Below are 15221 nucleotides of genomic sequence, written 5' to 3'. Positions count from 1 at the left end.
TCTGTCCCCAGTGGCTAAGGTTTGTTCAGTGGGTTGTGTAGGCTTCCTGGTGGAGGGGACTAGTGCCTCTGTTCTGGTGGATTAGGCTGGATCTTGTCTTTCTGGTGGGCAGGTCCACGTCTGGTGGTGTGTTTTGGGGTGTCTGTGGCCTTATTATGATTTTAGGCAGCCTCTCTGCTAATGGGTGGGGTTGTGTTCCTGTCTTGCTAGTTGTTTGATATAGGGTGTCCCGCACTGTAGCTTCCTGGTCATTGAGTGAAGCTGGGTCTTGTTGTTGAGAAGGAGATATCTCGGAGATTTTCGCGGTCAGCGGACGGACAGAACCCTTGGACAAACAGTGAAAGCAAAGCTATAGAAAATCTCACACAGAAGCATATACATACAGACTCACAAAAAGAGGAAAAGTGGAAAAAATAATATATCTTGCTCCCAAAGTCCGCCTCCTCAATTTGGGATTATTGTCTATTCAGGTATTCCACAGATGCAGGGTACCTCAAGTTGATTGTGGAGCTTTAATCCTCTGTTTCTGAGGCTGCTGGGAGAAATTTCCCTTTCTCTTCTTTGTTTGCACAGCTCTCAGGGTTCAGCTTTGGATTTGGCCCCGCCTCTGTGTGTAGGTCGCCCGAGGGCATCTGTTCTTCGCTGAGACAGGTCGGGGTTAAAGGAGCAGCTGATTCAGGGGGTCTGGCTCACTCAGGCCGGGGGGAGGGAGGGGTACGGATGCGGGGTGAGCCTGCGGTGGCAGAGGCCAGCGTGACGTTGCACCAGCCTGAGGCGCGCTGTGTGTTCTCCCGGCGAAGTTGTCCCTGGATCCCGGGACCCTGGCGGTGACAGGCTGCACAGGCTTCTGGGAGGGGATGTGTGGATAGTGACCTGTGCTTGCACACAGCCTTCTTGGTGGCGGCAGCAGCAGCCTTAGCATCCCATCCCCGTCTCTGGGGTTCACGCTGATAGCCATGGCTCACGCGGTCTCTGGAGCTCCTTTAAGCGGCGCTCTCAATCCCCTCTCCTCGCGCACCAGGAAACAAAGAAGCAAGAAAAAGTCTCTTGCCTCTTCGGCAGCTCCAGACTCCCTCCCAGCTAGCCGTGGCGCACTAGCCCCCTTCAGGCTGTGTTCACGCCACCAGTCCTCTCCCTGCGATCCGACCGAAGCCCGAGCCTCAGCTCCCAGCACCGCCCGTCCCGGCGGGTGAGCAGACAAGCCTCTTGTGCTGCGGAGTGCTGGTCAGCACTGATCCTCTGTGCGGGAATCTCTCCGCTTTGCCCTCCACACCCCTGTTGCTGCGCTCTCCTCCATGGCTCCAAAGCTTCCCCCCTCCACCACCTGCAGTCTCCACCTGCGAAGGGCCTTCCTAGTGTGTGGAAACCTTTCCTCCTTCACAGCTCCCTCCCACTGGTGCAGGTCCTGTCCCTATTCTTTGTCTCTGTTTTTTCTTTTTTCTTTTGCCCTACCCAGGTACGTGGGGAGTTTCTTGCCTTTTGGGAGGTCTGAGGTCTTCTGCCAGCGTTCAGTGGGTGTTCTATAGGAGCAGTTCCACGTGTAGATGTATTTCTGATGTATCTGGGGAGGAAGGTGATCTCCACATCTAACTCTTCTGCCATCTTCCTCAACTCCCAAGAACAGTGCTTTAAAAGTCCCAACCCGTGGTCCCCAGGACTGTCGCAGCTTCAGCCGCTGGAGCCCCTCCAGAGCCGGCAGCCTCACTTGAGGCCACCCTCCCCTCGGGCTCCAGGGCAGTTCAGTGACGGCGGAGGGAAGAGACCCCGAGCCGGGAGTTCCTGAACATCTGATTTCTTTGCTTGTGTCACATGACATATCAGCTGAGCATGAGAAATGTACGATTGAATGGAACGATACAAATCAAGCATGTGAGGAGGCAATGATTGCTGAGATGCCTAGAGCAGCTCCTGTGTATTTGTGGTGGCCGCATAAGAAATACTTAAAAGTTCACTACACAGTTTCTCACACCTTATATCTTATGAACACTACTCATACACATATAGTTGAGAATATAATGATTTTAAACAACATAGTCCATAAAATTTACATGCATAATCTTCTCGAAGTTCATGTACATATGTTGTGCATATGGAATAATAGAGATGCTTTTGATATAACTCAAAGTTTAGTGGTATTGTGGATGTTATAGCTCACTTTGGTTATTGGAAAATGTATGTGTTTAGACAATATTCTCATGATACCTCAATCCTTTTTACTGGAAATAAAGTCCATGACACTCAATATTTTGCCCACCAAGATGGAATATCCAATTCCAACTGGAGATCATCATATGTATTCCTAGCAAGTTATCACATATTTTTTGGTGCTACTATTTCAGCACATGTACTATGTCATATTCTCAGCTGTCCACATGATTCAGCTGGTTGTCATTGTTTTCGAAGACATCGCTGTGTCATGGCTCATGAGCCTGGTCTTCTAGATATGATGAGCAACTGTACTTATGACAAACTGCACTGACGGATTTCTACGTGGGATCCTTGTTTGAGTCAAAAATGTACCGTTCAACAATTTTCCTTATGAAGCTCCTTGCTGTGTTGACAAGATCATAAATCAGAGGGAAGAATGTGACTGTGGCACCTTAAAAACTGTGCTAGGGATCCGTGTTGTCAGAACCATTGTGTCCTCACCATTGGCAGTGATTGCGATGAAGGAGGTTGCTGTGTTAAGTGTAAATATGCTCAACCTGGAACTCTTTGCAGAGATACTCTTGGTATTTGTGACCTACCAGAATACTGTAATGGGATATCAAATATTTGTCCAACAGACACTTATATCCAGGATGGAACCCCATGTTCGCCATTAGCTGTTTGTGTGAGAGGAGATTGTAGTGACCGTGATATGCAGTGTCAAGCCCTCTTTGGCTACAAAATAAAAGATGCTGCACTAGCATGCTATAAAACATTGAATATCATAGGTGACCGATTTGGGAACTGTGGTGTGAGGTTGACTTGAGGAGGAAGTAAAAGTGTTCCTTGTGAAGCAGATGATATTTTCCGTGGAATGCTGCACTGTGGTGGTATCAACGAAGTTCCTGGTGTAGGTGAGCACACTACATTTCATCATATAATAGTACATTATGTTAAACTAGAAAGCTACTTTGGGTTCGATGCCCACCATGGGTCACAGGTAGCAGAAATGGGGCTTGTAATGGATGGTGCAACATGTGGCCCAGGAAGCTACTGTAAGGGCCAAAATTGTACTTTTTTTCAAGACCTTGGTTTTGACTGTAATGTCAAGAAATGCAGTTACAGAGGGGTGTGCAACAACAGAAAACATTGTCACTGTCAGCAAGGTGGGAAACCACCAAATTGTAGCTCCAGAGGAGCAGGTGGTAGTATAGACAGTGGCCCTCCACCTGACAGAGAATCAGGTCTTCGAGACAAAATAATAACTAGTGTAGACACGGGTATAGCTGCACTGTGTGTTCGTTTCACCGTTCTCTTTTCTACATTGTTTGTTGGTATCATTTTTCATGTAAAAAATGTTCTAGAAGAGAGAGAAGAGAAAAAAATGTTAAAAATCAGAAAAACCTTGAACACAAGAAACACTAATGGAGAAAGTCACATTGGCACTTACTGGAAGAAATGATGAATAATCACTCTGATAATTATATAATCCTGCAGCTATTCCAAGGTTGTCATCCTGAAATAAAATGAATTAAAAAGGGTTTGTGAGTTTAAACGCATTTATCATTTAACAACTGTTCATATTCACACCATTTCTATAGATGATAGTGGTAACTCTTAGATTCACTAAAAAGAGCATGTACTTATTTAAGGTGTGGATTCTAATGTTTTATAGATGTGTCTGTAGCAAATCATGTTTGCACCAGTGTGCACTTTTTAACAGTTTATTGGGCATTTCCCAATTGGTTATGTAACAACCTTTTTTTTTTTTTGGTTCATTTTTTGCTACTGTTAAATAAGCATGAAAAGAAATCTTGACAGATACAAAAGGAAGATAAAAAAACTTTGGTCATAAACATGTGAATGTCAGCAGTAGTTCAACAACCTGCTAAGTATGAAGTCTGGCACAAAGTCTGAGGCTTTCAGAGATGCAAGGTCATATCTTACATGTTACATTGAGAGAGGAAAAGTATTTTTCCAAAGTTTTGTGATAGTAAAAATGAAAGGACCTAAGAAGGGCCTGGAACACGTTAGGCACATAATACACGCTAACTCTAACATTCTCATTATTCTCACTATTGTCTTGGGTTGTGCAAAACCTGGGGTATTCCAAGTATAATAACTCTCGCATTGTACCATTATTTTAAAACCATCACACATGGAGCCACTGATCACTGATATATCACTTCTTCAAACCTCTGGTTACTAATGTCAGAGTATATCACATTTAAAATGTTAGGAATTACCTGAGTCCATCCTGTCTATAAAGTACAGGGTGAAAATAACTATATAATACATGTACAGAGGGTAAAATTTACATTAAATGACTAGAAGAGGGTCTCATAAGTGATGGATGTTACACTCATACTATTTAAATGCCCTAGGCCCAGGACCAAATCTCTTTCAGATGAGGGTAACTACCTAAAGGTAAAGAAAGGATGCAGCAGAGAATCAATAGGATTGCCACCCTGCAGCACAGTAATTTGTCCATCTTTTATACAGTTCTGTTAACCAGTATTTCTTGTCCATATAGTTTATTTGGTAAAGTGATCTGGCTATTCATCCAGGACAGATCTGAGTCCCAGTTTACTCTACGCTTGTCAAACATGCGTTTCTGTATTTGCACTTGGCACCAAAATCTACTAAAATTGAAGATGAATGACCATTTACTAACACAGTTATTTCTTTTTTAAAAATTTTATTTATATTTTTATACAGCAGGTTCTTGTTAATTATGCATTTTTACATATTAGTGTATATATGTCAATCCCAATCTCCCAATTCATCACCACCACCCCCACTTTCCCCCCTTGGTGTCCATACCTTTGTTCTCTACATCTGTTTCTCTATTTCTGCCCTGCAAACTGGTTCATCTGTACCATTTTTCTAGGTTCCACATATATGCATTAATATATGATTTTTTTTCTCTTTCTGACTTACTTCACTCTGTATGACAGTCTCTAGATCCATCCACGTCTCTACAAATGACCCAATTTAGTTCTTTTTTATGGCTGAGTAATATTCCATTCTATATATGTACCACATCTCCTTTATCCATTCATCTCTCGATGGGCATTTAGGTTGCTTCCATGTCCTGGCTATTGTAAATAGTGCTGCAATGAACATTGGGGTGCATGTGTCTTTTGAATTATGGTTTTCTCTGGGTATATGCCCAGTAGTGGGATTGCTGGGTCATATGGTAATTCTATTTTTGTTTTTTAAGGAACCTCCATACTGTTCTCCATAGTGGCTGTATCAACTTACATTCCCACCAACAGTGCAAGAGCATTCCCTTTTCTCCACACCCTCTCTAGCATTTGTTGTTTGTACATTTTCTGATGATGCCCATTCTAACTGGTGTGAGGTGATACCTCATTGTAACTTTGATTTGCATTTCTGTAATCATTAGTGATGTGAGAAGTTTTTCATGTGCTTCATGGCCATCTGTATGTCTTCTTTGGATAAATGTCTATTTAGGTCTTCTGCCCATTTTTTGATTGGGTTGTTTGTTTTTTTAACATTGAGCTGCATGAGCTGTTTATATATTTTAGAGATTAATCCTTTGTCCATTGATTCATTTGCAAATATTTTCTCCCATTCTGAGGGTTGTCTATTCGTCTTGTTTATGGTTTCCTTAGCTGTACAAAAGCTTTTAAGTTTCATTAGGTCCCACTTATTTATTTTTGTTTTTACTTCCATTACTCTACAAGGTGGATCAAAAAAGATCTTGCTGTGATTTATGTCAATTCTAATTTCATTCTTTTACATGTAGCTGTCCACTTTTCCCAGCACCACTTGTTGACGAGACTGTCTTTTTTCCATTGTATATCCTTGCCTCCTTTTTCATAGATTAGTTGACCATAGGTGCGTGGATTTATCTCTGGGCTTTCTATCCAGTTCTATATCTATATTTCTGTCTTTGTGCCAGTACCATATTGTCTTGATTACTGTAGCTATGTAGTATAGTCTGAAGTCAAGGAGTCTGATTCCTCCAGCTCCATTTTTTTCCCTCAAGACTTCTTTCGCTATTCGGGGTCTTTTGTGTCTCCATACAAATTTTAAAATTTTTTGTTCTAATTCTATAAAAAATGTCATTGGTAATTTGATAGGGATTGCACTGAATCTGTAGATTGCTTTGGGTGGTATAGTCATTTTCACATTACTGGTTCTTCCAATCCAAGAACATGGTATATCTCTCCATCTGTTTGTATCATCTTTAATTTTTTTCATCAGTGTCTTATAGTTTTCTGCATATAGGTCTTTTGTCTCCCTAGGTAGGTTTATTCCTAGGTATTTTATTCTTTATGTTGCAATGGTAAATGGGAGTGTTTCCTTAATTTCTCTTCCAGAGTGTTCATCATTATATGTATAGGAATGCAAGAGGTTTCTGTGCATTAATTTTGTATCCCACAACGTTACCAAATTCATTGATTAGGTCTAGTAGTGTTCTGTTGGCATCTTTAGGATTCTCTGTGTATAGTATCATGTCATCTGCAAACAGTGACAGTTTTACTTCTTTTCCAACTTGTATTCCTTTCATTTCTTTTTCTCCTCTGATTGCCATGGCTAGGACTTCCAAAACTATGTTGAATAATAGTGGTGAGAGTGGACATCCTTGTCCTGTTCCTGATCTTAGAGTAAATGCATTCGGTTTTTCACCATTGAGAATGATGTTTGCTGTGGTTTTGTCATATATTGCCTTTATTATGTTGAGGTAGGTTCCCTCTATGCCCACTTTATGGAGAGTTTTTATCATAAATGGGTGTTAAATTTTGTCAAAAGCTTTTTCTGCATCTGTTGAGATGATCATATGGTTTTTATTTTTCAATTTATTAATATTATGTATCACATTGATTGATTTGCATTATTGTAGAATCCTTGCATCCCTGGGATAAATCCCACTTGATCATGGTGTAAGGTCCTTTTAAAGTGTTGTAGGATTCTGTTTGCTAGTATTTTGTTGAGGAGTTTTGCATCTATATTCATCAGTGATATTGGTCTGTGATTTTCGTTTTCTTTTTTTTAGTATCCTTGTCTGGTTTTGGTATCAGGGTGATGGTGGCCACCTAGAGTGAGTTTGGGAGTGTTCCTCCGTCTGCTATATTTTGGAAGAATTCGGGAAATATGGGTGTTAGGTCTTCTCTAAATGTTTGATAGAATTCTCCTATGAAGCCATCTGGTCCTGGACTTTTGTTTGTTGGAAGATTTTTAATCACAGTTTCAATTTCCTTACTTGTGATTGATGTGTTCATATTTTATATTTCTTCCTGGTTCAGTCTTGGTAGGTTATACCTTTCTAAGAATTTGTCCATTTCTTCCAGGTTTTCCATTTTATTGGCATAGTGTTGCTTGTAGTAGTCCTTTAGGATGCTTTGTGTTTCTGCGGTGTCTGTTGTAACTTCTCCTTTTTCATTTCTAATTTTATTGATTTGTTTTCTCTCCCTCTTTTTCTTGATGAGTCTGGCTAATGGTTTATCAATTTTGTTTATCTTTTCAAAGAACCAACTTTTAGTTTTATTGATCTTTGCTATTGTTTTCTTTGTTTCTATTTCATTTATTACTGCTCTGATCTTTATGATTTCCTTCCTTCTACTAATTTTGGATTTTGTTCTTCTTTCTCTAATTCCTGTAGGTGTAAGGTTAGATTCTTTATTTGAGATTTTTCTTGTTTCTTGAGGTAGGCTTGTATTGCTATAAAATTCCCTCTTAGAACTGCTTTTGCTGCATCCGATAGGTTTTGGATCATTGTGTTTTCGTTGTCATTTGTCTGTAGGTATTTTTTGATTTCCTCTTTGATTTCTTCAGTGATCTCTTGCTTATTTAGTAATGTATTGTTTAGCCTCCATGTGTTTGTGTTTTTTACGTTTTTTTCCCTGTAATTGATTTCTAATCTCATAGCATTGTCATCAGAAAAGATGCTTGGCATGATTTCAACTTTCTTAAATTTACTGATGTTTGATTTGTGACCCAAGATGTGATCTATCCTGGAGAATGTTCCATATGCTCTTGAGAAGAAAGTGTAATCTGCTGTTTTTGGATGGAATGTCCTATAAATATCAATTAAATCTATCTGGTCTATTGTGTCATTTAAAGCTTGTGTTTCCATATTAATTTTCTGTTTGGATGACCTGTCCATAATTGTAAATGAGGTGTTAAAGTCCCCCAGTATTATTGTGTTACTGTTGATTTCCTCTTCAGTAGCTGTTAGCAGTTGCCTTATGTATTGAGGTGCTCCTATGTTGGGTGCATATATATTTATTATTGTTATATATTCTTCTTGCATTGATCCCTTGATCATTATGTAGTGTCCTTCCTTGTCTCTTGTAACATTCTTTATTTTAAACTCTATTTTATCTGATATGAGTATTGCTACTCCAGCTTTCTTTTGATTTCCATTTGTATGGAATATCTTTTTCCATCCCCTCACTTTCAGTCTGTATGAGTCCCTAGGTCTGAAGTGGGTCTCTTGTAGACAGCATATATATATATGGGTCTTGTTTTTGTATCCATTCAGTGAGCCTGTGTCTTTTGGTTGGAGCATTTAATCCATTCACGTTTAAGGTGATTATCGATATGTATGTTTCTATTACCATTTTCTTAATTGTTATGCATTTGTTTTTGTAGGTCCTTTTCTTCTCTGTGTTTCCCACTTAGAGAAGTTCCTTTATCATTTGTTGTAGAGCTGGTTTGGTGGTGCTGAATTCTCTTAGCTTTTGATTGTCTGTAAAGCTTTTGGTTTCTCCGTCAAATTTTAATGAGATCCTTGCTGGGTAGAGTAATCTTGGTTGTAGGTTCTTCCCTTTCATCACTTTAAATATATCATGCCACTCCCTTCTGGCTTGTAGGTTTTCTGCTGAGAAATCAGCTGTTAACCTTATGGGAGTTCCCTTGTATGTTATTTGTCCTTTTTCCCTTGTTGCTTTCAATAATTTTTCTTTTTCTTTTATTTTTGTCAATTTGATCACTATGTGTCTCAGTGTGTTCCTCCTTGGGTTTATCCTGCCTGGGACTCTCTGTGCTTCCTGAACTTGGGTGGCTATTTCCTTTCCCATGTCAGGGAAATTTTCCACTATAATCTCTTCAAATATTTTCTCAGGTCCTTTCTCTCTCTCTTCTCATTCTGGGACCCCTATAATGCGAATACTGTGCATTTAATGTTGTCCCAGAAGTCTCTTAGGCTGTCTTCATTTCTTTTCATTCATTTTCTTTATTGTGTTCCACGGCAGTGAATTCTACCATTCTGTCTTCTAGGTCACTTATCCGTTCTTCTACCTCAGTTATTCTGCTATTGATTCCTTCTAGTGTATTTTTCATTTCAGTTATTGTATTGTTCATCAGTTTGTTTGTTCTTTAATTCTTCTAGATCTTTGTTAAACATTTCTTGCATCTTCTCGATCTTTATCTCCATTCTTTTTCCGAGGACCTGGATCACCTTCACTATCATTATTCTGAATTCTTTTTCTGGAAGTTTGCCTATTTCCACTTCATTTAGTTGTTTTTCTGGGGTTTTATCTTGTTCCTTCATCTGGTACATAGCCCTGTGCCTTTAAATCATCTTGTCTATCTTTCTGTGATATGTGGTTTTTTTCCCGCAGGCTGCAGGATTGTAGTTCTTCTTGCTTCTGCTGTCTGCCCTCTGGTGGATGAGGCTATCTAAGAGGCTTGTGTAGGTTTCCTGATGGGAGGGACGGGTGGTGGATAGAGCTGGCTGTTGCTCTGGTAGGCAGAGCTCAGTAAAACTTTAATCTGCTTGTCTGCTGATGGGTTGGGCTGGGTTCCCTTCCTGTTGGTTGTTTGGCCTGAGGTGACCCAACACTGGAGCCTACCAGGCTCTTTGGTGGGGCTAGTGGCAGACTCTGGTAGGGCTCAAGCCAAGGAGTACTTCCCAGAACTTCTGCTGCCAGTATCCTTGTCCTCATGATGAGCCACAGCCACCACACACCACTGCAGGAGACCCTCCAACACTAGCAGGTAGGTCTGGTTCAGTCTCCTATGGGGTCAATGCTCCTTCCCCTGGGTCCCAATGCACACACTACTTTGTGTGTGCCCTCCACGAGTGGAGTCTCTTTTTCCCCCAGTCCTGTCAAAGTCCTGCTATCAAATCCCGCTAGCCTTCAACATCTGATTCTCTAGGAATTCCTCCTCCCGTTGCTGGACCCCCAGGTTGGGAGGCCTAACGTGAGGCCCAGAACCTTCACTCCAGTGGGTGGACTTCTGTGGTATAAGTGTTCTCCAGTTTGTGAGTCACCCATCCAGCAGTTATGGGATTTGATTTTATTGTGATTGCGCCCCTCCTAATGTGTCATTGTGGCTTCTCCTTTGTCTTTGGATGTGGGGTATCTTTTTTGGTGAGTTTCAGTATCTTCTTGTCGATGATTGTTCAGCAGTTAGTTGTGATTCCGTTGCTCTCGCAAGAGGGAATGAACACACGTCCCTCTCCGCCATCTTGAACCAATCTCCAACACTGTTATTTCTTGCTGATCCAAAGGCACTTGTTGAAAGTAAACTGTGTCTTCCCAGAAGGAGAACACTTTGGTTTCGAATTGAGCAGTCCATTTGCCAAAGCATGATAACCGTGGTCCTTGTAGCCTTTTTTCTCTCTTACTTCCTTTTTTCCATTAACTTCTGGTATCATTGTGGATGTTTGCATTTGTGAAGGATTTTCTTTTCCCTCAAGCTATGTAATTTATAGTCTCATACATTTGAGTGTATGTGATTTTCTCTTTGGTTATCATGCTATCTCTAAAATCTTGAACTGCTTTTTTTTTTTTTGAGGAAAACTCAATTTATGTTCTTCTATACAATACATGGATATAAGCACAAAATTTCCTTAAAGAGCTTGCAATACTGAGTCAATGTCCTTGGGTATATAAAGTACATAGCAATAACAAATGAAATCTGAGCTCCAGGAATGAAAATGGACCTCAAAAACATAACTTAATATTTATTCCATTGCACACATACCAGTAGTATTCTATGCCTCATCTAGTCTCTTAATCCAACTACCTCAACTGACTTGCAGTTTGCACATTGGACAGCCTGACTCTCCACATATATTTCATCATATACAATGCCTTCCTTTCCAACTGAAATGTGATAAATTAACATGGGATTTTCATATAGGGATTTCTATATAGTGAGTGCATTGCCAGAAAACACACCCAGCTTTTGACAATAGCATCTGCCCACATAAAAACTTTGACTCCCAGGTGGAACTGGATGCCATCTGACTATAGTAACCTTGTGGTCCTTGGGGGTCCCCTGGGATCCACCAGAGGTGAGGTTTTTCATCGAATCTGAGGGCTGCATCAAGGGTATGGATGACTGGAAGATGTGGAAGGTCATGGTGACTGCATTAAAGAACCAGTGAATGTGGTGTTCTCAGTCGTTCAGGATGCACAAGCATCTACTGTGCAGATGGGACGACAGCTAGGTTGACTGTGGAGCCTGGGGGCAGGGGCAGGGGCAGGTGGGCCTGTGTATAAGGAGAACATTGTGCTTCTTATTCATCAACTTAATGGATGGCCAAAGATCCTGGAGACCTTTACTGAATATTCAATTTCCCCAAAGTTTCATAAACTATGGTGAGGGCAAATCCTTATGAGAAACTAAAGGCAAGTTCACTATATTATTTATATATTATCATCTTCCCTCTGAGGATAACATAGAAGTGTAAATAAAAAAGCAGACAAATGCCTATAAAGTGACTCGAGCTAGAGAGTGACTTTTGCCTTTAAACAATTGTCAGGCCTGAAAAGCAAATCTTGCAAGCAAAATCTAACTTAGGCCCACTGATGCACAGTGATCCTGAGTTCCTCCTCGATTCACGAAGTCTATTTTTCTGAGGAATATCCTTCATTAATATTCATTTTGTGTCATAATTATTACAAAGGGTGACCAGTGCAGCTTTATCCTCATTTCAAGCAGTGACTCTACCCTGGTCCTACTGTCTGTCCTCTTGCTTCACTTATCAGAACCCCTGCGTGGCTGGCGGAAGCTGGATATGTTTTCATTCAGTGCATAGATCCTTGGGGAGAACTCTTCAAATTCTCCCAGAACTTGTTCGTCACACTCCACTGCCCCGGCACTGTCCACAGGGATGCAGTTAAATGCTTTCAGCTGGTTGCCTGAGGTGAAGCCTGTGGCTTTCATACCGATGAACTCCGCTTGCTCCATGGCACAGCAGAGCTTGGCTTCAGACCCAGGGTGGAAATCCCCTCCCACCCCCGTCTCCGGAAGCAGGGTGCTGGAGGAGCCGGCCTGCTCGCTGGGCAGGAGGGTGCCGCTGACTGTGGCTGGAGACCCCGAGAGGGCTTGTCCCTGTTCCTGGGTAGTGTTCACACTCACTTGGCCTCCATGTAATCTGTCTCCCAGATCTACCCCTTTTTTCTTGTTTTCTTTGGAGGTGTCTAAGGAGGAAGACAGAGACATTGTCTTCCTCTTAGGTTCTCCCGTGGAGGGGATGGTGGACACAGGCTGGGCTAATGCCGAGTTATAATTGGGGGGAGGGGTTTTGTACTCGCGTCTCTTGTTCCCTGAGCTGGCCCGTTTCCGGTGTCCTTTGTCTGTTGAAGGGATCCCCCAGAGAAGCCTACATCTGCACCCCCAAATATGGAGCTTTGTATCTTTGGAACAGGGGTTGCACTGGAGGTGTGATGTCTGTCGCACCTGACCACTAGTCCGTGCTCCATGAAGTTTTTCAGGTTAGGGAGGGTTTGCCTCAAGTCTGGAGTCCCTAGTCCATGCTGATATCTTAGCTGTGCTATATATTTGTTCAGAAGATAGACACTGTAATCAAACTGCCACTTCTCCACTCCTTTTGGGTATAATGGAAACTCTCTCTCCTTTTCAGCTTGTCATTAATATTATCTTTGACTGTTGATCTAGATCCCTTAAAATTATAGGATATCTGAGGGGCACTTGTAGGAAAAAGGAAATCATGGATACCAAATGTGCAGTGTAAACAAGGGCAACAGCAATGCTTCCATCATCTTTTGCTTGGAAGTCCTCAGAATTGGGCAATGTGAGGGTGCATGGTGTCTGTTAGTCCATTTTGTAGTTCTAAATAACATGTGATGTTCCAGGTTTAGGCCACACTTTTTTAAAAGGTGGCTGTCTCATGTTAAGGCCTAAGATGAATATTCCTAAAAAGCAGTTTCTAACTGGTGCCAGAACTGTGAGATAGATTAAGTATAGCCTAGTTAACATGGTTGGATTACTCCCAATCAAACAAGGGCAGAAAAGCAAGGGAGCTTAAAAGAAAGGAGAGATCAGGCTAGTAAGGATGTTAGGAAGGAGTGGGGTTATGAGAGACAGAAACAGAGGTAGAGAGAAGGTCAAAGGCTTTGAGAGGAGAAGAAGGTAGACATTTTAAAAGGCCTCAAAATATTGGAATCTGTTTAATGTATTTCCTTTCTTCTCTTCTTTGTACCAACTGAGGTAGGCTGCCCATGGTGCGATGGCTATTCTAATGCCCTTTCTTCTAAAGTGCCACGCTCACAAGTCTGACACACCCAAGAAACTATAGGGCCACTACAATTTGAGATGGTACTCAATGAACACATGCTACTCTGAGAAGAAATTAATAGAGTAAGGGTCTTTCTGGCAGACCATATTTCTAGAGCAAATCTGACCAGCAGTTTGGGTAAAATAGGAGTTTCCCTGAGTAAAAGAAGTCTGAGGTACAAAGAGGGACATGACCTACTTTAGGAAAAATGCCTAATTTTCTGCTCGTCCAAAGATCTCCATAAAGCAAAAGAAAAATACTGACCTCAGTCTGACAAAAGTTTGACCTTCAAGAGATCCACAGCCCTGCAACTCCAAACTATGAAAAAACAAACAAACAAAAAAACAAAAAAAAATGAGAAGAGGAGGAGGGCTTACCTCCACACCAAAGAAAATTAGGGTTCTTTGATTGGTTCTGTTTTTGACCCCATCAGGCAGTGTTGGAAATTTTTCCACCCTCTCCCCAAGCAACGGCACCAAATTATTATTTTTTAAGATTTATGTGACTCCAATAGAGGGTAAATCTTCATTGAGTTGAGACATATCAGAGAACAATGGCAGACCAGGTGACTTCACAACTGAAGCAGGCTCAGGGTTTCTGTAAGAGGAAGAATCGGAGTAACTGTCCTATATTTTAACTTTAGCAGCAATTTCACCTTTAACCACAACTAGAGCCTGAGGTTCTTTCCTATTATCCTGCCCCTTGAAGGACTCCCGATAACCAACAGAACACCATTGCTGAGAACTGTTTCTGCAAGCCTTGTGGTAGTTTTAGATACTCATGGGGTATGAGTATAAGAAAGGAGAAAGTAGATGGGGAAGAGTAGAACATACGGGAAAAACAGGAGACTCTCTATATTGTTTATTTAAAAATTTTGCATCTTTATCCTCGAGGAGTCTGAGACCTCTCAGGCCAAGATTGTTGCACAAGTCCATTCCAGTTACCATTGCCCAAGCAAGGGAGTTCCAGGAGTCTGGCAAGAGTATCACCTGGGTTCCACAGGTAATCCTCCAAGCCTCTACTGAGGAATAGTAGCTTTAACTCCCCTACTACTCCAGGTCAATGACTCTATCCATAATGGTGACTCCTGTTCTCACAAGCTAGTCTTTGGACATATGATGACTGAGGGACCTTGATGGCCACTGTACCTTGCAGTTCCATGGCATTCATACTGTATCCCTGGCAAAAGTGCATTATCTGTGGACCAAGACCTACCTACAGCCCTGGAGAACACACAGTTGCTAGGAGGGCAAGCAGAAAAACCACCAGTGGATCATTAAGAGTCATGGTAAGTAGGGCCACCCAACTCCTACTCCTTGCTTCCTGATCCCATATATTCCTCATAATGGATATACAGTACCATGTAGCAGTCTTTGAACATACACACTGTACCCTGAAGGATGGCACTCTATCCTTCCAGGATATTGTTTCTGAGCTGATGTTTCAGCTGTGCCTTCAGTAGGTCATTGCAGTGCAGTGTGCGGGTGGTTGCCAGTGAATATTTGATGTGATGCAAACAATGGATTCCATTGGGATGGGCCCATTCCTTTACCTCATTCACTGAAGG

The 15221-nt window shown here is 41.6% G+C and overlaps 1 protein-coding gene and 1 pseudogene across 1 annotated transcript; one reads left to right on the top strand and one right to left on the bottom strand.

Moving 5' to 3' along the window:
* The first annotated feature begins 65 nt into the window (after positions 1-65).
* LOC102988390 (disintegrin and metalloproteinase domain-containing protein 29-like) lies at positions 66-3617 on the top strand. The gene is given in 3 exon segments (XM_024115183.3): positions 66-2511; positions 2513-2604; positions 2607-3617. Coding segments are annotated over 3 exon segments (1437 nt in total). The 5' UTR covers positions 66-2170; the 3' UTR covers positions 3611-3617.
* An 8494-nt stretch (positions 3618-12111) lies between these two features.
* LOC102987358 (UV radiation resistance-associated gene protein-like) lies at positions 12112-14213 on the bottom strand (annotated as a pseudogene).
* Positions 14214-15221: the final 1008 nt, after the last annotated feature.

Source organism: Physeter macrocephalus, chromosome 11 (assembly GCF_002837175.3).
Source record: "Physeter macrocephalus isolate SW-GA chromosome 11, ASM283717v5, whole genome shotgun sequence".
NCBI lineage: Eukaryota > Metazoa > Chordata > Mammalia > Artiodactyla > Physeteridae > Physeter > Physeter macrocephalus.
The sequence above is the reverse complement of the archived record's forward strand: the minus strand, read 5'-3'. Positions and strand labels throughout refer to the sequence as shown.